This window comes from Salvelinus alpinus, chromosome 19 (assembly GCF_045679555.1).
Source record: "Salvelinus alpinus chromosome 19, SLU_Salpinus.1, whole genome shotgun sequence".
Taxonomy (NCBI): Eukaryota; Metazoa; Chordata; class Actinopteri; order Salmoniformes; family Salmonidae; genus Salvelinus; species Salvelinus alpinus.
This window is the reverse complement of record NC_092104.1, coordinates 38,745,044-38,768,364: the sequence shown is the minus strand read 5'-3', so window position 1 is coordinate 38,768,364 and position 23,321 is coordinate 38,745,044. Positions and strand designations below refer to the sequence as shown.

The following is a 23,321-nucleotide window of genomic DNA, read 5'->3' as shown; positions in this document are numbered from 1 at the left end:
CATTTCTCCTTCACCCAAATCCAGACAGCTGATGTTCTGAAAGAGCGGCAAAATCTGGACCCCTTCAAATCAGCTGGGCTAGACAATCTGGACCCTCTCTTTCTAAAATTATCCGCCGCAATTGTTGCAACCCCTATTACTAGCCTGTTCAACCTCTCTTTTGTATCGTCTGAGATCCCCAAAGATTGGAAAGCTGCCACGGTCATCCCCCTCTTCAAAGGGGGAAACACTCTAGACCCAAACTGTTACAGACCTATATCTATTCTACCCTGCCTTTCTAAGGTCTTCAAAAGTCAAGTTAACAAACAGATCACTGACCATTTTGAATCCCACTGTACCTTCTCCGCTATGCAATCTGTTTTCCGAGCTGGCCATGGGTGCACCTCAGCCACGCTCAAGGTCCTAAACAATATCATAACCGCCATTGATAAAAGACAATACTGTGCAGCCGTATTCACTTACCTCCCTAATCTTACTTCATTTGCACACACTGTATATAGACTTTTCTATTGTGTTATTGACTGTACGTTTGTTTATTCCATGTGTAACTCTGTGTTGTTGTTTGTGTCGCACTGCTTTGCTTTATTTTGGCCAGGTCGCAGTTGTAAATGAGAACTTGTTCTCAACCGGCCTACCTGGTTAAATAAAGGTGAAATAAAAAAATACAAATTAGTAGTGGTTTCTTTGCAGCAATTCGACCATGAAGGCTTGATTCACACACTCCTCTGAACAGTTGATGTTGAGATGTATCTGTTACTTGAACTCTGTGAAGCATTTATTTGGGCTGCATTCTGAGGTGCAGTTAACTCTAATGAATTTATCCTCTGCAGCAGAGATAACTCTGGGTCTTCCTTTCCTATGGCGGTCCTCATGAGTGCCAGTTTCATCATAGTGTTTGATGGCTTTGCGACTGCACTTGAAGAAACTTTCAAAGTTCTTGAAATGTTCCGTATTGACTGACCTTCATGTCTTAAAGTAATGACAGACTGTCGTTTCTCTTTGCTTATTTGAGCTGTTCTTGCCATAATATGGACTTGATCTTTCACCAAGTAGGGCTATCTTCTGTACACCACATCTACCTTGTCACAACACAACTGATTGGCTCAAATGCATTAAGAAGGAAAGAAATTCTACAAATTAACTTTTAACAAGGCACACCTTGTGAGGCACATCTCATGAAGCTGGTTGAGAGAATGCCAAGAGTGTGCAAAGCTGTCATCAAGGTGAAGGGTGGCTACTTTGAAGAATATCAAATATCAAATATATTTTGATTTGTTTAACACTTTTTTGGTTACTACATGATTCCATATGTGTTATTTCATAGTTTTGATGTCTTTACTATTATTCTACAATGTAGAAAATAGTAAAAATAAAGAAAAACCCTTGAATGAGTAGGTGTGTCCAAACTTTGGACTGGTACTGTATATGGAAGGAGACTTTTAATATCTGTTAATATGTATCTATACAATATGTCTATGCAATATATATATTTCTATCCTATTTTAGTACTTAACAGCATTAATGTTATCATCATTTCTAAAATTAAATTATTTCTATTGATCCTTTCTTCATTTTAATAGTATAGTTGTTATTTTAATATCTGTATTATAAGATAGCTCTGTTTATTTTACCTATATGTTCTCTGAGTTAATGAAAGTTTCATATTTGGTGGCCACAAGCATATTAACAGGCCTACAGCCACATGGCCTTTATCATTTATTCATATGCTGCGTGACACCTTATGAAAACATTCACTGACTCATAAATACAGATCACTGTTGGATAGGCATATGTAATATCTGATTTGTCATGGGAGTGGTGTTATATTAGCTGTGGTCTATCATGTTGGTGATAGAAAAATGTTGAGGTAATACTGAAAGTTAATTTCGGGCATCACAGATTATGAGAGCATCCTACTGTTGACACCCCTAACAGAACAGCTCCTCATATCATCAATTTGGTCTTCTGTCTGTCAGGAGGTGCAGAGGGAAGAGCTTGTCTGCTCCAAATGTGAGAAACTGAGAGCTGTTGTGTTGCTATGGGGCCATAAAAAAAAAAATCCCCCTTGGGGAATGAGTGATGTTTCATAAGCAGAGCTCATCCCTATTGAAATCTGCTGGATAATTCCGTTGCTCTCTACCAGATTGTATTAGGAGCTGTCTGTTTGACCTCTTGGGGTTTCCCTTTTTTACAGTGTGCTGGAGCAAGATAATCAAATCAGTAAATGATTAATTGCAGATACAAGCTATTTCCTGGATCAAAGTTTCTGAGGGATTAAACTGCTCTTTTGTTTCCATGCTCTTTTTATTGTCTGATCATAGCAAGTGTTGTTCATATATAATCTTTTTACTTCAATACTGTAAATGTAATCTGATCTGTTGGTATGATTATCATTGCCAGTCCAGAAGTTGTTAGCGTAGTAAACATATTGATTGCATCGCCGGAAGATTGAAGGGACTTCTATGTCAATGGTAGAAACTTTCATTGTGCCTTCAGAAATCATTCCCTCCCCTTGACCTGTTCAACGTTGTGTTACAGCCTGAATTTAAAATGGGTTATATTGATACTTTGTGTCACTGGCTTACACACAATACCCCAGAATGCCAAAGTGGTATTATGTTTTTCGATTTGTTGACAACAAAAAAAAGGAAAAGCTGAAATGTCTGGAGTCAATAAGTATTCAACCCCTATGTTATGGCAAGCCTAAATAAGTTCAGGAGTAAATATTTGCTTAACAAGTCACATAATAAGTTGCATGGACTCTGTGTGCAATACTAATGGTTAACATAATTTTTTAATGACTACCTCATCTCTACAATTATCTGTAAGGTCCCTCAGTCAAGCAATGAATTTCAAACTACGAAGATCAGGAAGGTTTTCCAATGCCTCGCAAAGAAGAGTCCATGCACCTAGTGGTAAATGTGCAAAAAATTGTTTACAGACATTAAATATCCCTTTGAGCATGGTGAAATTATTAATTACACTGGATGGTGTATCAATACATCCAGTCACTACAAAGATAAAGGTGCCCTTCCTAACTCAGTTGCCGTTAGGTGTTCTTCCTAACTCGGATAGGAGAAAACTAAGGATGGATCAACAACATTGTAGTTACTCCACAATACTAACCTAATTGACAGAATGAAAAGAAGAACGCCTGTACAGAATACAAATATTCCAAAACATTCATCCTGTTTGCAACAAGGCACTAAAGTAATACTGCAAAAAATGTGGCAAAGCAATTTAACTTTTTGTTCTGAATACAAAATGTAATGCTTGGGGCAAATCCAATAAAACACATTACTGAGTACCACTCTCCATATTTTCAAGCATAGAGGTGGCTGCATAATGTTATGGGTGCGCTTGTAATCGTTAAGGACTGGGGAGTTTTCAGGATAAAAAAGAAACGTAATGGAGCTAAGCACAGGCAGAATCCTAGAGGAAAATCTGGTTCAGTCTGCTTTCTACCAGTCCCTGGGAAATGAATTCACCATTCAGTAGGACAATAACTTAAAACACAAGGCCAAATATGCACTGGAGTTGCTTACCAAGAAGACAGTGACATCTACTTGAAAATCTATAGCAAGACCTGAAAATGGTTGTCTAGCAATGATCAGCAACCAATTTGACAGAGCTTGAAGAATTTAAAAAAGAATAATGCGCAAGTGTTGCACAATCTAGGTTTGGAAAGCTCTTAGGGGACGATTCCAACTCAGGTAATTACGCCTTTCTTACGCACGCCTTTCCTATGCACTTCTCAGTAATTGGCGTGGTTCCCTGGCACGTGCTGAATACATGTAATTCAACTGCTGAAAACCCACCCACTTGCTGGCCAACTGATTTTCTTGTGGAGTTTTCTTTCAATAATTTCAGTACATTTGGTGTACCTTTTAGTTTGAATTTTGTCAACAGACTCAATAGAATATATCGAGAGAACGGGTTCAGAATATTAGGGATCAATGAAAGAAAGCCATCTAAATGTATGTATATTTAGATAAACGTAACAAATTAAGGTAAATGCAACAATGGAATTAAATGGAATGATAATGTAGGCTTTACCAGCTGAAGGGAACTAACAGTAAATTGGCAGTTGAATATGTGTTGTTATTAGGCCTACTGACCGTCGATACTGATAGTGGATAATATTTAACATGATAGAAATAGGAAACAGAGAAAGTCGGGGTAGCCTATAATTAAGACATTCGAGAGTGCCCATCCCTGCAAGTTAAAAGGTCGTACAATTTAAATTCTGCATAATGGCACAGCATTTCATAAACTTTACTGTGGGAAAGTTGATAGTCAGCAAGTCAGTTAAGAACAAATTCTTATTTACAATGCTGGCCAAACCCTAACCCGGACGACGCCGCCCTATGGGACTCCCAATCGCGGCAGGTTGTGATACAACCTGGAATCGAACCAGGGTCTGTAGTGTCACCTCTAAGGCAGTGGTCTAAGGCACTGCACTGAGATGCAGTGCCTTAGACCACTGCGCCACTCGGGAGCCATGTCAATTTTAATATGGCAAAAATTTGCTAGCTAGCTAACCAATAACTTTAACGATTTATTCAAGAGACAACAAGTGCTCATTGTGCAAATGTATTTATGATATCAATAAACATTGGAGACTAAATATAGTTTACAATCTACACCAACCCCGTCTGTTTTGCCCCATGATTGCGCATGCGTCGGTTTTGTAGCTAAACTCTGATGCTCGTCGGATGTGGCAGGGCTTGCAAAATATTACGGAAACCCAGCCGCGAGCTGCCCAGTGACATGCGCCTACCAGACGGGCTAAATGCCTTTTATGCTCGCTTTGAGGCAAGCAACACTGAAGCATGCATGAGAGCACCAGCTGTTCTGGATGACTGCGTGATCGCGCCCTCCGTAGCCGATGTGAGCAAGACCTTTAAACAGTTCAACATTCACATGGCCGTGGGGCCAGACGGATTACCAGGACGTGTACTCACAGCATGCGTGGTCCAACTAGCAAGTGTCTTCACTGACATTTTCAACCTCTCCCTGACCGAGTCTGTAATACCTACATGTTTCAAGCAGACCACCATAATCCCTGTGGCCAAGAAAGCAAAGGTAACCTGCCTAAATGACTACTGCCCAGTAGCACTCACGTCAACACCATCATCCCGGAAACTCTAGACCCACTCCAATTTGCATACTGCCCTAACAGATCCACAGATTATGCAATCTCAATTGTACTCCACACTGTCCTTTCCCACCTGGACAAAAAGAACACCTATGTGAGAATGCTGTTAATTGAGTACAAAGCTCATCACTAAGCTAAGGACCCTGGGACTAAACATCTCCCTCTGCAACTGGATCATTGACTTCCTGAAGGGCCGCCCCCAGGTGGTAAGGGTAGGCAACAACACATCTGCCACACTGATCCTCAACACATTGTTTATTTTCAGCGCGCTGGAGAGGTTTCAAACAACTCAATGCACCAAGTACACATGTCGATCAGGAGCTCAACCGGGGCAGTCCCGTTAGTTCCCTTATATACTGGTTACAGACACGTTGCATAGGCATAGTTCATAGGGTTGGTTCCGGTATTTGTCTGGCACATCTCCTTTCTTAACCTAAATAACAGCGTTCTGCCAGATGGTCCTAAGGAGGAGGTCATGATGCCCCCCCCCCCCCCCCCTCATATTTTTACCAGGCACAGGCAGGAACCAAGGTTTGTTTATGACACCAAAGACAAGATTAACATTTTCATGACTGTAAAATTTTATTCACAATGGCAACTGCTTGGCATCCGACCGTAAGGCGCTACAGAGAGTAGTGCGTACAGCCCAGTAGAGCCAAGCTTCCTGCCATCCAGGACCTATATACTAGGCCAGGGGTGGGCAATTCCAGTCCTCGAGGGCCAGATTGGTGACACAGTTTTGCCCCAGCTCCAGCTAACACACCTGACTCCAATAATCACCTAATCATGAACTTCAGTTTAGAATGCAATTTGATTAATCAGCTTTGTTTGCTGGGATGGAGAAAAAGTGTGACACCAATCAGGCTCCCGAGGACTGGTGTTGCCCAACCCTGTACCAGGCGGTGTCAGCGGAATGCCCAAAACAATTTCAAAGGCTCCAGTCACCCAAGTCATAGACTGTTCTCTCTGTTATCACACGGCAAGCGGTACCAGGGAGTGTCAAGTCTAGGTCCAAAGCCAAGTCTACCCCCAAGCCATAAGACTGTTGAACAATTAATAAAATGGCCACCCAAACTATTTGCATTGACCCCTCCCACCCTTTTGTTTTTACACTGATGCTACTCGTTGTTTATTATCTATGCATAGTCACTTTACCCCTACCTACATGCACAAATTACCTCGACTACCCCCGCACATTGACTCAGTACCGGTACCCCCTGTATATAGCCTCGCTTTTTTATTGTGTTACTTTGTTTTTCTTTTTTTACTTTGATTGATTTAGTAAATATTTTCTTAACTCTACTTTCTTAAAACTGCATTGTTGGTTAATGGCTTGTAAGTAAGAATTTCACGGTAAGGTCTACACCTGTTGTATTCGGCACATGTGACAAATAACATTTGATTTGATTTAAACAACCAACCCGTTTATGGAGAATGGTGTTATTTCTATCTGAAAAAATAAAGTAGATGCTGTTTCCACTTGGAACCGGTAGGTTCGCTAGACCTTATTTATGGTTTCCTCACATGTAACGGTGGTGGAATTATTAGGGAATTAAGTCAAGGTCAGAATACAACGTATCTGTGAACACACCTCCGCCACACCTTAATTTATTCAATCTCCACCCAAAACGAATAGCAGGTGAATAGCACGGTATTCTCATGCTTAAGTTAATCGTCAGAATACGCATAGAGAAAAAAGTGCAAAAAAAGGGAATTACGTTCCATTTACGCCCGCTTAACTCGGGTCAGAATCAGGCCCTTAGAGACTTACCCAGAAAGACTCACAGCTATAATCACTGCCAAAGGTGCTTCTACAAAGTATTGACTCAGGGGTGTAAATAAGTATGTAAATGAGATATTTCCATATTTAATTTTCAATACATTTGAAACATTTCTAAAAACATGTTTTCACTTTCTCATTATGGGGAAGTGTGTGTAAATGGTTGAGAATTATTTATTTTTCAATCCATTTTGAATTCATGCTGTAACACAACACAATGTGGAATAAGTCAAGGGGTATGAATACTTTCTGAAGGGACTGTAGCTACACTATACAGAAAAGAAAAAATCTAACAAAAGAAATTCCCTTTGTTTTAGCAGAAGCAGGCTTGATTCTATAATCTATTCAAGTGTGCTTCCGCCTAACCCATTATGCAAACATTATTGCTCTATCAGACAAGAAGGATGGGTAACTACATTCTCAGAATTTCAGATCAGTTCAACTATTCACTGGACAAAGGAAGAGGATTCAGAAAGGATGAGGCTCTATCTGAATGAATACCACAACACACTGTATTTTATGACCTTCAGATACATTTTGTGATTCTCTCTTCAAAGAATACCCCAGGAAGCCTCTAGTCATGAGCTGTGTGAACATAAGAGATACAGCAAATCTGCTCGTCTTAAAATATTAATAACAACCGAACTAAGACTTCTACATGTATGATGCTTGACTTACATATGCTATGTAAGCAAGACAAAATCTACAAGATGTGATGAAGTTACAGAGTGGCTTTCCTGAGGACTGTTACAGTGTGTATGTCTGACCTAGACCATGGCATTTCCGACATGGGGGATGTGACAGTCACACGGGGCCGTGACCATCTGTGGCAGCAGGAACAAAAGGACTGGGAGGAGAGGACGAGGGACAGAGTTAACCCTAATCTCGTGACTGACTCCCTGCCCCTGCCTCGCGCTGGTGCATGATGGGAGCTTCGGGTTTTTACTAGTGGAATGCAACAACGCAGATGACCCCGTGCCCTTGCACACAGCCACACAGTAACCCCCAACTCCAAAAACTCTAGCCTAGCCACCCGCATCCATCACCTCTGAAGCTTATAGTGCTGCTCTGTTGTTTATTGACTCTTCTATACATCCTCCTGTTTGTGCCAACAAGATCAGATCCACGGAAGATACCATTTCCATTGCTATTCACACGGCCACAACACATCTGGACAAGAGGAACACCTAATGTGAGAATGCTATTAATTGACAACAGTTCAGCATTCAACTATTGTTCCCTCTAAGCTCGACACCAGGCTCAGAACCCTGGGTCTGGACACCACCCTCTGCAACTGGATCCTGGACATCCAGACGGGCAGACCACAGGCTGTGAGGATTGGTAACAACGCCTTCTCTACAATGACTCTTAACACAGGGGCCTCCCAAGGGTGTGTCCTCAGCCCTCTGCTGTACTCCCTGTTCACCCACGACGCGTGGCTTTGACACAACACCAAGTCTATTATCAAGTTTGCTGGCGACATCACGGTTCTAGGCCTTATAACAACAACGAGTCAGCCTATTGGGAGAAGGTAAGTGACCTGGCATTGTGGTGCCAGGACAACAACCTCCCTCACGTCAGCAAAACAAAGGAGTTTATTGTTGACCTCAGGAGGCAGAGGAGGGAACATGGCCCGATCCACATCAACAGGACTGCAGTAGAGAGCAAACAGTTTGAAGTTCCTCTGCGTCAGTGTAACGGATGTGAAATGGCTAGCTAGTTAGCGGGTACGCGCTACTAGCATTTCAATCAGTTACGTCATTTGCTCTGAGACTTAAGTAGGGTTTCCCCTTGCTCTGCAAGGGCCGCGGCTTTTGTGGAGCGATGGGTAACGACGCTTCGTGGGTGTCAGTTGTTGATGTGTGCAGAGGGTCCCTGGTTCGCGCCCGTGTCGGGGCGAGGGGACGGTCTAAAGTTATACTGTTACATTGATGCTGTTGACCCGGATCATTGGTTGCTGCGGAAAAGGAGGAGGTTGAAAGGGGGGTGAGTGTAACGGATGTGAAATGGCTAGCTAGTTAGCGGGTACGCGCTACTAGCATTTCAATCAGTTACGTCACTTGCTCTGAGACTTAAGTAGGGTTTCCCCTTGCTCTGCAAGGGCCGCGGCCTTTGTGGCGCGATGGGTAACGATGCTTCGTGGGTGACCGTTGTTGATGTGTGCAGAGGGTCCCTGGTTCGCGCCCGTGTCGGGGCGAGGGGACGTACTAAAGTTATACTGTTACATCCACATCATCGAGGGCTTGACATGGACCAACAACACCACCACTCTTGTCAAGAGGAAGCAACAGCGTCTCTACTTCCTAAGGCGACTGAAGAAATTCATCATGCCACCCCGGGTCCACTCCAAATACTATTGCTGCACCATCGAGAGCGTCCTGACCAGTTGCATCACGGCCTGGTACGGGAATTGCTCCATTCACGACCGCAAGGCCCTCCAGCGGCTGGTGAAGACGGCCCAGCACATCACTGGGGCCGTGCTCCCACCCATCCAGGACATGTACTCGAAATGGAGCCTGAGGAAGGCCTGCAGCATCATCAAGGACCCCACACACTCCAGCCATGAGCTGTTTACTCACTTACCATCGGGCAGATGGTATCAGATCATGAGGTCTGATACTAAAAGGCCCAGAAACAGTTTCTATCTACAAGCCATCAGACTGCTGAACAGTTAAACTGGACTGGCCACCTGCTCTGATTCTCTGCACCTTTACAAACAAACACACACACACACACACACACACACACACACACACACACACACACACACACACACACACACACACACACACACACACACACACCTGCATTGCTTGCTGTTTGGGGTTTTAGGCAGGGTTTCTGTACAGCACTTTGATATATCAGCTGATGTAAGAAGGGCTATATAAATACATTTCATTGATTAACTTCAGCCTCCAAACAGTTGCTTAGATTCACTGTTTTTATTTGCAGTAAAATGTCATTCAAGATATGGCATGAGATATACATACAACGACCCAGTTGACAAATAGTATAACAATGACACACAACGCTAACATACAGTGGGGAGAACAAGTATTTGATACACTGCCGATTTTGCAGGTTTTCCTACTTACAAAGCATGTAGAGGTCTGTCATTTTTATCATAGGTACACTTCAACTGTGAGAGACGGAATCTAAAACAAAAATCCAGAAAATCACATTGTATGATTTTTAAGTAATTAATTTGCATTTTATTGCATGACATAAGTATTTGATCACCTACCAACCAGTAAGAATTCCGGCTCTCACAGACCTGTTAGTTTTTCTTTAAGAAGCCCTCCTGTTCTCCACTCATTACCTGTATTAACTGCACCTGTTTGAACTCGTTACCTGTATAAAAGACACCTGTCCACACACTCAATCAAACAGACTCCAACCTCTCCACAATGGCCAAGACCAGAGAGCTGTGTAAGGACATCAGGGATAAATTGTAGACCTGTACAAGGCTGGGATGGGCTACAGGACAATAGCCAAGCAGCTTGGTGAGAAGGCAACAACTGTTGGCACAATTATTAGAAAATGGAAGAAGTTCAAGATGACGGTCAATCACCCTCGGTCTGGGGCTCCATGCAAGATCTCACCTCGTGGGGCATCAATGATCATGAGGAATGTGAGGGATCAGCCCAGAACTACACGGCAGGACCTGGTCAATGACCTGAAGAGAGCTGGGACCACAGTCTCAAAGAAAACCATTAGTAACACACTACGCCGTCATGGATTAAAATCCTGCAGCGCACGCAAGGTCCCCCTGCTCAAGCCAGCGCATGTCCAGGCCCGTCTGAAGTTTGCCAATGACCATCTGGATGATCCAGAGGAGGAATGGGAGAAGGTCATGTGGTCTGATGAGACAAAAATAGATATTTTTGCTCTAAACTCCACTCGCCGTGTTTGGAGGAATAGAAGGATGAGTACAACCCCAAGAACACCATCCCAACCGTGAAGCATGGAGGTGGAAACATCATTCTTTGGGGATGCTTTTCTGCAAAGGGGACAGGACGACTGCACCGTATTGAAGGGAGGATGGATGGGGCCATGTATCGCGAGATCTTGACCAACAACCTCCTTCCCTCAGTAAGAGCATTGAAGATGGGTCGTGGCTGGGTCTTCCAGCATGACAACGACCCGAAACACACAGCCAGGGCAACTAAGGAGTGGCTCCGTAAGAAGCATCTCAAGGTCCTGGAGTGGCCTAGCCAGTCTCCAGACCTGAACCCAATAGAAAATCTTTGGAGGGAGCCGAAAGTCCGTATTGCCCAGCGACAGCCCCGAAACCTGAAGGATCTGGAGAAGGTCTGTATGGAGGAGTGGGCCAAAATCCCTGCTGCAGTGTGTGCAAACCTGGTCAAGAACTACAGGAAACGTATGATCTCTGTAATTGCAAACTAAGTTTTCTGTACCAAATATTCAGTTCTGCTTTTCTGATGTATCAAATACTTATGTCATGCAATAAAATGCAAATTAATTAATTAAAAATTACAATGTGATTTTCTGGATTTTTGTTTTAGATTCCTTCTCTCACAGTTGAAGTGTACCTATGATAAAAATTACAGACCTCTACATGCTTTGTAAGTAGGAAAACCTGCAAAATTGTCAGTGTATCAAATACTTGTTCTCCCCACTGTATATACAGCGTGAGAAAAATATTTTCCTGTCATAGTTCTCTCCCATTACAACATATTTGATTTTGTATTTTTTAAACATACACATACCTTACATACAAAGCACTTTCCTGTGCTACATTTCAGTGAACATGACAGTAGTGGTATGTCATTACTATATTAATACCTTCCTCTTGTGTGTCCCCTAATTGTTCCAGCAGAGTAGGTTACTGTGCTCATTTTCACAATTAGAATAATTACGGTAATTGCATGGTTCCACAAAGGACACAACATCAAAGCAAGAATACAAACAGTTACGACAGTAATCAGACAATACACAACAGCAAACACAGATTAAACACCCTCACACATATTCAATCAGATGATACAAGTATATTACTTTGTGATTCAATTATTGTTATTCAATACATTGACTTCATTAATATCAGTTTGCTGAATGACCCTTATGTATATTATGGTTTCAGTGTGGTTAAGCTTCTTACATATTATTGCGAAAAACTATTAGATGACTTGGAAAAAACAGGTCAACGCATCAATGAGTTTGAAATGGATCTGAATTCAATACATTTCTTACAATTCTTTAAGTGCAATGCAGCATAGAGCTGCAGCTGGTAAACCCAACTTGACTACCACGTGTTATTTTAAAGACCACCTCTATTCAGCACTACACTATACTCAGCCCACCATGCTGATTATCAGCCCTGGCAATATAGCCTACAACGGAAATGTAACAGTCATGTTCCTCCCTTAAAACAAACAAACAAACAAGTAAGCACATATAAATGTTAATAATGACATATTGGTATAAAGGGTGGTCAGTATGTGTTTACATTTTGGGTACCCTTTCTACAAAGAGATTAATGGGTCCACTCTTGGGGGTTGGCTGTACTGTCATTGATCCCACATGTATCCTGAAATGTAGTGGCTATGATAATGACTCAAATTGCTAAATGGAGCTGTGAATATCAGAGTTTTGAACACCGCAAACAATCAGTGAAAAAATCTGTCTATTGTTGAGTGCTACCTGTTGTCTTATAAGATGCCTTTGTTCATCTGCAGCGCACTAAAATAGCCTGTGGAAATACAACAGAGACATGTTTTGTGTCATCATTTACATCTACGTAGGTATTCACAAGTGGACATTTCGAAAGGGGGGGAAAAAGCAAAAAGTCTTGACTTAGCAGTTTTGCTGGCGTCACGTGACTGGTCGTCGGCTGTATAGTCTGTTGAACTTGTTTCATAGCCTTTGTTGAGAGATTAACAGAGAACACACAATGTGGAGCTAGGCCCTGCCTGCCAGGGATAGTCTCAGTGACAGTCCTGGTAGAGAACCCGGTTGGGACCTGCTGCTTCCAAACCAACAGCAGCTCATTAGACCACCAGCGTTATGGCGCTCCTCCGTCAAGCCGTCTGATCCGAAGTCCTTGGGATTTGCTCCACAGCTGCAACTTTAAGAGAGCGAGAGAGAGAGCACCTTTTCCTAAATTCGTTCAGCCCCCCTCCAATGAAACCACACCTCGTTCCCAGGAGCACCATCCGCCAACACAGTAAGTCACTAACATAATCGTCAGTTACTGCGGTGGTCTTGTGTGGGTTAACTCATAGATGGTGAGAGATTATTTGGTGGCTGTGTTGGGACAAGGGTCTCTGAATGTGTGGCGCTGAACATCCCTCGTGCCACAATGGGTGACTGGGCTCATGGTGTGAGGGGCAGCAGGGGAAAGGTAGGAACTGGGAGCTGTGGGAAGGCCTTTTAAATACAGCAGGGCCAAGCCAGGGGGAGGTCACCTCATCACCTCTCACAGTAGTGTAGGGTGAAGTCCTTCGAAACCTTTCCACCCCCAATACCCCACGGCTCCAGCTCATCTTCATCTTCCTCCTCTTCCTCTGCCTCCTCCTCGTAGTGGCTGGGCTCCTCGATGGAGGTTTCCATGTGGTAGCAGTAGGGCTGACCCTCTGTGTACTCGTAGATGGTGGGCAGGCTGCTCTTCAGGCTGCAGCGGCGTCGTAGGGCCACTAACAGAGGCTGGGGCATGGTGAAAATGTCCAAGTTGTTGCTCAAGTCGATCCAAACCAAGCTGGAGAACTTCTTGGGGTCCTTTAGGATCTCAGTCAGGTCTTTGACTATGGCCAGGGTCAGCCGGTTGCCATTGAGGGCCAGGGTGTTGAGTTTGGGCAGAGACCCCAGGTGGGGTAGCAGGATACGAAGGTTCTCGTCCTGGAGCTCTGTGAAACTGATGTCTACAGCCACCACTGCATCCCCACTGTTCTGGAGGTAGAAGGCCACGTGGCGTACGTCTCGACTGGAGAGAGGGATACCAGACAAGTCGACTCTGTCACTGGATACCTTTCTCTGCAGGGTTGTCTTGAGACTGTAAAGGGATAAAAAATATATATTGAAAAAAGTTAAGATATCTCAGAACTTAAGTAACAGGAATGAGGGATATAGAGGGGCTGAGTGCTGAAATCAATTGTATCATCTATATGTGTGACCTAGGAACATGGCCTTCGTGCCATATTGTGTTTCCTGTGTTGTATAAAGGAAGGGGGTTGGGCATGCTTGGAGTGGAAGGCTGACAGATTCTCCAGCATGAGGATTTAGCAATGTACACTGTGAAGGGCCAAAACATACGAAACAACCTCCTCATTCAGAGAGTGAAAACCATTGCGTTCCTTATTACCAAAAGCCCAAAACATTTACCATCTGATTATATGACACAAAACATTACAGAGCTCATTTATAAAAGAGACCTTGGTCTCAACATGACTCAAAATAAAGGTTAAATAAAAACATTTATTGGCTTAATTCAAAAGTCAAACCATGAAATTGCAATCCTGATTCAATGATTGAAACGAGATTAAACAAAACATGTCTAGACAGACAGAAATGGCATAAATTTGAATCAACTAAAGTTGCTAGCATAGAAAATGTATTTGATTGCATAAGTTGTGTTGCTTCAGTGGATTTAACTACTTTTCTGTAAATGGCAGTTGTGGGTTCCATTTGATATGAGACTGAAATGAAACACATTTTCCATGTGACAAAATGTATTCTTATGGCTGGATATCTGTCTCAGTGTATAGCCTCACAGCATGATAGTATCATAGGCAAATCCTCCTGCCTTTTGAAAGATGACATTTGTGTGATGTTGGAATCCATGGCTGGATTTATATTAAAGGTATTGCACTTTGATGTTGCTTTAACGCTGACTTCCAGGAGTTGGCATATCATATCAGTGACTCATTCTGCGCAATGAGGAAGAGAGACAAGGGCAACAACCACTGATCTACTGCACTGTTCTGCTTCATAAATTCACATTACATTTGTATATCATCTGCATACCACCCTATAACAACTTTTCCACATGGCAAATATTCCATACTGTTTGAGGACTTCAGTGTTTAACCAATCCCCATTCTCCAGCCTGTTTGGTAATAATATGTTCCACTAGATCTGACAGAAGAGCCCTGAGTCTCTGATGTAGTATGGGTTTGAATTACAGCTTCCCCCAGACATTCATCCTTTCTATCCTCTGAGTAATACTTCTGGACCTGACGGGAATAGAAATCAGCCGTAGAAATGTAATTTCCAAAGGCTCACCTCACATGTAAGTGTTACAGCAGTGCTGTGACACAATGGTGGAAATATGACTCTCTAATATGAGTTTAATAAGTCCTGTCTCTGGAGCCTGCTCTCCCCCTCCCCTCCACTCCTTATTCATTTTGTTCCCTTTACAGATGTAGGATCTTAATTTGATCACTCTTTTGTTGCTGAGAATTTTCCTGCAGGAAATGCAGGAAAAGCAAACTTGTAGTGTATTCAAGGTTTAAAAAGGCTTCTAAAGTTAGTCATTTCCACTTTAAAATGTCAGACTTGATTTGCCCTAATGAAAAATGTATCAGCCCCTACAAAAAATGTCCATTAATTACAATCCACATAATAATTCACATTTCCTGTTGCTGCAAGATTATTGGCTCAAATTAAGATCCTAAATCTGTATATTAATCCTCTCACTGCTTTTAATTTGGCCAAAATCTCATCTTCTCAGGAGCACATAAAAAAAGTCTAACGGCTGAATGGGGTTATGCCTGCCCATTCCCTGCTCCTCAGACACATACTCACTGTGCTCTGGAAACAAGAAAAGAAACATCTCAGCTCCCTGAATAAAGAGCCTATATTTCTCTCTTCTCTCTCTCTCTCTCTCTCTCTCTCTCTCTCTCTCTCTCTCTCTCTCTCTCTCTCTCTCTCTCTCTCTCTCTCTCTCTCTCTCTCTCTCTCTCTCTCTCTCTCTCTCTCTCTCTCTCTCTCTCTCTCTCTCTCTCTCTCTCTCTCTCTCTCTCTCTCTCTCTCAATTCAATTTAAAGGGCTTTATTGGCATGGGAAACATATGTTTACATTGCCAAAGCAAGTGAGCAAGTGAAATAGATAATAAACAAAAGTGAAATAAACAATAAAAAATAAACATTCATTAATAAAAAATGTAAAACATGAACAGTAAACATTACACTCACAAAAGTTCCAAAATAATAAAGACATTTCAAATGTCGTATGTCTATATACAGTGTTGTAACGATCTGCAAATAGTTAAAATACAAAAGGGAAAATAAATAAACATAAATTTGGGTTGTATTTACAATGGTGTTTGTTTTTCACTGGTTGCCCTTTTCTTGTGGCAACAGGTCACAAATCTTGTTGCTGTGATGGCACTGTGGTATTTCACCCAACAGATATGGGAGTTAATCAAAACTGGATTTGTTTTTTAATTCTTTGTGGGTTTGTGTAATCTGAGGGAAATATGCATCTCTAATATGGTCATATATTTGGCAGGAGGTTAGGAACTGCAGCTCAATTTCCAACTCATTTTGTGGGCAGTGTGCACATAGGCTGTCTTCTCCTGAGAGCCAGGTCTGCCTACGGCGGCCTCTCTCAATAGCAAGGCCATGCTCACTGAGTCTGTACATAGTCAAAACTTTCCTTAAGTTTGGGTCAGTCACAGGGGTCAGGTGTTCTGCCACTGTGTACTCTCTGTTTAGGGCCAAATAGCATTCTAGTTTGTGCTGTTTTTTTGTTAATTCTTTCCAATGTGTCAAGTAATTATATTTTTGCTTTCTCATGGTTTGGTTGGGTCTACTCTCTCTCTCTCTCTCTCTCTCTCTCTCTCTCTCTCTCTCTCTCTCAATGTCACCCTCTCTCTCTAAAAGAACCCTTTTTAGTTCCAGGTAGAACCCTCTTTGGTTCCAGGTAGAACTCTTTTGGGTACCATGTAGAACCCTCTGGGGAAATGGTTCTACATGGAACCCAATAGGGTTCTAACTGGAACCAAAAAGGGTTCTTCAAAGGGTTCTCCTATGGGGACAGCCGAAGAACGCTTTTAGGTTCTAGATAGCACCTTTTTTTCTAAGAGTGTAGAAACAGGATCTTAATTGAGACCTGCACTCCTTTACGGCCCTTTCAAGGAATTTATATTGTGGTCATTAAATCCAGAGGAATTGATATTGTGGTCATTAAATCCAGGGGAATTTCTTACAAGGGTCTGAGGGTCACTGTAAATTAGAAGGCTCATTGTGTCCCAATCTGGGTCTGACATTTCCAGGAATCTGAAATCATTCAAACTAGGCTACTTGAGCGTTCATAAATGTAATTGGAACAAATATAAGTGGATACCAGGATTCAGTCATAAATTATGCAGAATGAACACAAAAATACTGTTTTTAATTACCTAGTCAGGGTAAACTGATAAATATAGTGACTGTCGAAATGAAGAGCCCCTACAGAGGCAGATGGCCATGAAAAAGTAATACTGCTATGCACTGTAGATGAGAATAATTTCTTCAAGGAGTCCATTTTCTCCCCATATCTCCCCTGAGCTACTGCACAGCTCACATCATTTTGTTTTTTCAGAGTCATTCATGTTTAAAGCATTGCTCTTTAAACAGTAAACATGTCATTCATCTTTTCCCTTCACAACCACAGTAAATCTCAGAGCAGAGGGACAGGAGCAGAATGTCAAGTCGAGTCAGACTGAATAGCCAGGTTACCGCCCCTTATTTCCCCCTCCTCACCCCAGGTGTCTGCTGCACTCCTGCTGGCTGGCTGCAGGTGTGACATTTCAACATGTGACAGACAGACAGAGAGGAAGTGGCCATGCCAGGTTGCCAACTGTCATCATCCTTAGCTGACTCCTGTGTGTACAGGTTCCCTGTGGATTGAGCTGCCGAGCAGCACAGCGGTCTAAGGCACTGCATCTCAGTGCTAGAGGTGTCACTACTGACACCCTGGTTCGATTCCAGGCTGTATCACAACCGGCCGTGATTTGGAGTCCCATAGGGCGGCGCACAATTGGCCCAGTGTCGTCCAAGTTTGGCCGGGGTAGGCCGTCATTGTAAATAAGAATTTGTTCTTAACTGACTTGCCTAGTTAAATAAAAAAAATACAAATACAAATGATGATGGTCCTGAGATACTGTATTCTCATTAATCTCATATACAGTAGTATACAAATAACGAGTATGTCTAAACCTATGAAGAGGAATTTGCAAATTAGCCGGGTGAGAATAAATAAATAGAAAATAGAATATGCCATTAAATATGTATAGCAGCTAAATGTATTGTAATGAAACTTCATAGTCGGTGGTTATTATGCATTAGTTTAGCAGTGTGGTATAATCGTGTGCATTGCATAGCATTAGATTTGTGACGGTTAAATGAGCTCCGCTGATAATATCTGGGTTCAAGAATATTTTCCCAGAACCAGAAATCCTTGATTTTATGTTTTGCTACAACTCAATTAACTCTGAATACAGGAACCCTTTACAAAGTGCCATTACGTGTTGAATACGGATGAGTGTAGTTTCCTTAGAGCTGAACATAAAAGCGATGGGAGGAGATGACTAATGCTTGTCCTGCTGCCTGCCTCAGACTGTGTCAGATAACCACTTCAACTACAAGTTCAATATGGGAACATGTCCTCACATTACTCACTGTGAGTGAGTCAGTCTCAACCTTAATCAGGGTGACTTCTGAGTTGACCCTTCTATTATTTGATTATTTTATTGTCTCTATGCACACTCACAGGACTCTACACACTCACAGGACTCTACACACTTACAGGACTCTACACACGCACGCACACTGACACTTCAACACACAGATAACATGCACACACATTTATGCTGACTTTACACACACGCTCACACACTCACATAAAATCATAATTTACACTGCTGCTACTCTGTTTATCATATATCCTGATGCCTAGTCACTTTACCCTTATACATATCTACCTCTATCACTCCAGTATCCCTGCACATTGTAAATATGGTATTAGATCTGACCCTGTATATAGATTCTTACTTTCTCAAGTTCTCCTTAAACTTCAAAGTCTGCAGGCACATCAAAGCCTTACGTGAGTTTAAATGTAGTTGTACAGCAAGACAAGGCGACGTGGGAATCAATGTATTGTTTCAATTGACCCTTTTGTTACTATCCTTTTGTTACTTCCTTATTATTCTCTGTCTTTCTTTCTATTACCTCAGACTGAAGCACAATGAGCCTGACAGATACTGAGTGTTCTCTTCCGCTTATTTTCTATCAGTGATAATTTCCTCTTTAGAAAATGCATTGTTTCCACTGTCTATCCATCTGTAAAAATGTAAAAAATGCAAATACTGGAAACAGCGTAATCATATCCTGCTTATTTTTCAGCAACATAATTACTAAAGACTCAGAAACAGAATAACCTGTCAATTCATTTGCAAGCAATTTCCATTTTCATGATTTGGACATCAATGATTACAAAACTGGCTGGTACAAATAATGTGTTTTCATCTAAGGAGCCAATGGATCTTATTCCTATACAACCCCTCTATTTCATCCCATCCAAACTGGCCACGTTTGTAGGCAGGCTACTGTCTGTATGGAGAGTGGCCTGTTCTGAGTCAAAGAGGACTGATGCCATTGCACAAACCATTGCTGTGGTGTCAACAACACCACACAGAGGAATGATTGACACTTCTGGTTGCCTCTGTGGTCCTGACCTGCTTGGCTAGCCCAGAGGCTGCTGTGTCCCAGCCCTATTGAATGTCAGACAAACCCACTCAAAACCCACTTAGGGTGCTTGTCATAAGTCTGGCTGTGGCATTGGCACCATTTTAGATGGCGGTGTTAGCATTTGGACAGTTTCGAGAGTTTTATGTGTGAAAGACTGATGGCTAGATGGAGGAGCTTACCAGGCCTGGGACTTCCGCCTGGACATGCTCTGTCTGAGCCACTTAGAATGAGGTGTCAGGTGGTAGATCAGCTGTCTGCAGATCTTATCTGATGACTTGATGGTGTCAGCATCTTTCTGGGGGAAGAAAGGCTCAAAGATTTAAAAAAAAGTGAAGTGTAACAACAATATAATACCAGATGCCCTCTTTTTTGCTTAGTTCTAAATATGGTTGTTACTTTTTGAGACCACGTATAAGAAAAATACAGCACATTATATAACAGCTCAACTTTTGAGGTACATTGTACCAGAGCTTTCTTGATTGAAGTACAACTTTAGATCGTAGAAGGACATTTCCAGCTCAGTGTTCCTTTCGTTTTAAGTAGTTGTCAATCTCTGCCATTCAAAACCGTTCATAAGAACAGGAAAGAGGTTCTGTTATTGTGTCTTACTTTGAGACTGTTGCCTTGAGCTGTTCCTGATCAAAACAATTTAGGTGCCTTGCTGGAGTAAATTTAATCAGAGCTGGTGTGCAACAGTGTGGAAAACAGGAGTCATGTTGAGGAAATAAAGAGGCCAGATTAAATACAAAATCTAGTGAACACTTTTTTCTTGTTATTTCTATCCGTTGTCTGTTTATTGAGTTTCTTTTATTTTTACAGGGGCAGTGCTGTCACGTTCCTGACCTGTTTTCTCTTGTTTTTGTTTGTGTTTAGTTGGTCAGGGCGTGAGTTGGGATGGGCAGTCTGTGTTGTTTGTTCTATGTGGGAGTGTGATTGTTAATTAGCCTTATATGGTTCTCAATCAGGGACAGGTGTTATTCATTTCCTCTGATTGAGAATCATATATAGGTAGGCTGTTTTACACTGTTAGTTTGTGGGTGATTGTCTTCCGTGTCTGTGTATGTTGCACCACACGGGACTGTTTCGTTTGTTCGTTCGTTTGTGTAGTCTATTTCCTGTTCGTGCGTTCTTCGTGTCATGTAAGTTCGTTTGTTCAGGTCTGTTGACTGCGTTTGTTATTTTGTAAATTCTCAAGTGTTGTTTCGTGTTCGTCTATCATTTAAATAAATTCATTATGTCTAATTCCCACGCTGCGCTTTGGTCCAATCCCTCCTCTTCCGAGGAGGAGGAATTAGACAAGCGTTACAAGTGCACATTAATCAACATTATGTAAAGTCTGTTACTTTTTGCATCCACATCCCATTTCAACTCAATGTGTAACTGTCGCAAAACTGAAAAATTATCATGTAATTGTTTTATCAATCTTTCTATGCAAACAACATCCAGCTCCTCTGTATGTGTCACACTGATCGGTTTCACTTGTCTTTGTGATTGTATCTACCCCCTCCAGGTGTTGCCCATCTTCCCCATTATCCCCTGTGTATTTATACCTGTGTTCTCTGTTTGTCTATTGCCAGTTCGTTTTGTTCGTGAAACCTACCAGCGTTTGTTTCCCTGCTCCTGCCTGTTTCTTGCTCCTGTTTTCTAGTCCTTCCCGGTTTTGACTGTTCTGCCTGCCCTGGCCCTGAGCCTGCCTGCCGTTCTGGACCCTTTACACCCTTTCTGGATTATTGAACCCTGCCTGTCTTGACCTGTCGTTTGCCTGCCCCTGTGGTTGTAATAAACTCTTGTTACTCTTGTCTGCATCTGGGTCTAACCTAAACGTGATAGTATGGTAATATCACTGGAAACCTCCGAAGTATACCAGTAAACTACCAGAATTTCGGTAACTTTCAAGATTTATTTTGAATTTTAGAAGATTACATCTAGTGGCCTTTTTGGGTACTTCAGAATATGACTGGCCTTATCACAAATAAAACAATTTAAATAAAACAATTATATAATGACAAAGCTGTAAAACATTATCCTAAATATAAACCACCAATTTAGTGAATACCATTGGTGTTTAATATGAGGGTTTCAGAATGAATCCTTTATACAGTATATTTTTTCTCCACACTTATAATATATTTTCTCTTGAACCATATGGTCTATCTACTAGAAACTCATGGACAATATGGACACAGATATAAAAATTTAAACTATATATGAGTTATCCAAGGATAAATTACAAAAGTTTCTATAGATTGCCCTATATTTTCTGGTAATTACCAAAATTACAGAAGATTCCGGTAACTTTGGTAAATTAGCGGTAGCTTTGCAACCCTATATAGCACCAATCATTATAAAGCCAAACCATTTGCATGGCAAATGTGGAAGACTTTCCTCATTAGTGATTGTATTGGAACAGCATATCATTCTATTCATGATGATAATTATTCTGTCGACATCTTGATTTCTGGGAAGTTTGATTCCAAGCTAAGCAGACAATATACCTTGAGATAAGTGTTTTGGAGATCTTACCTTCTTGGGACACTGCATCTCGCGAGCCAGGCTTAGCAGCAGCTCATGGGAGATGGGATCCACCAGGTTGAGAAAAGCAGCGTTCTTATATAAGATGTCATTTAGGGATGTTCCTTCCAAGCCCAGATCCTGCCAAATCAGACAAGAGACAGTATTACTCAAAGTGCCTAAAGGTCACATTTTTTACTCTTTGTACTATTTGAAAACAATGAATTGTGTAACACAAGCAGCATTATCACAGACACACCTGACTGATGATATATTATGAAATGATGATGAAATTGACAAATCTGTTTTAAGTGCAGGACTAGCTGGATATATACGGTATAAAGAGGATGTTCCAGCAACAATAATGTAATGCTACTGTAGATGAGACACAGATAGAAAACTGTATTCATTTAAGGGGTGAAGGCTTTCATCTGAAAAGAGGTATACCTGAATACTGTAATGTGCTTAATGTGCCTTGCACCAGGCAGAAGCATTACTTTTAGGATATTCACCTACACCTCTGTGATTTAAAGTTTCAGAGAGCTTTAGCATGCCACAGCATTGCACAGTCTGCATCTCTAACTTTAGTACTATGGTGTCCTTCTGATGAATCCTGCAGTATATGAGAGTTCAATAAACATTATATGATGGATGAGCATTTGGTTCTTATTTTGATGTTTAATGTAGCATTCTGTTTAGGTCTGCCATTGCGCAATACATTCTAAACATTAGACTAAAAACAACTAATCTATGAATGGCGCAGACACATTTGTGAGGGCAGACACACACAAAATAGTTGCTACAGTACATGACGGGTAGAGAGAATGTTTTTAAGGTGAGAATGATGTCTGTAACAAACTACAGATCAGAGCCAACTGAAATAAATTATTTGCATACACCTTTTAAGCCGCAAATTAAGAAGTAAGTAAGGAGAGTAGATAGGGAACTGAAAATGAAAGATTTTCACAGGCTGCATAGAATAGCTGTTCCTGAGTCCTCTACAAAGGCCTTATTAGGCTGTGTATGTGGGGTAGAGATTGGACGTGCACATAGAGAGAGCTGAGAAATGAAAGACATGGAGGATGGGAACACACACACACACACACACACACACACACACACACACACACACACACACACACACACACACACACACACACACACACACACAACAAAAAGTATT

At 41.7% G+C, this 23,321-nt stretch overlaps 1 protein-coding gene across 2 annotated transcripts in view; it reads right to left on the bottom strand.

The window, feature by feature from the left end:
• Positions 1-9,865: 9,865 nt before the first annotated feature.
• Positions 9,866-23,321, bottom strand: part of LOC139545512 (leucine-rich repeat-containing protein 75B-like) — a 34,683-nt gene continuing 21,227 nt past the window's right edge. For both annotated transcript variants that reach the window (XM_071353374.1, XM_071353375.1), the window contains 3 exons: positions 22,151-22,279; positions 19,807-19,922; positions 9,866-13,950 (listed from right to left, as the gene is read on the bottom strand). In XM_071353374.1, the coding sequence (XP_071209475.1) occupies positions 13,371-13,950; positions 19,807-19,922; positions 22,151-22,279 (825 nt within the window). In that variant the 3' untranslated portion in view covers positions 9,866-13,370. The remainder of the gene's footprint in view (positions 13,951-19,806; positions 19,923-22,150; positions 22,280-23,321) is intronic.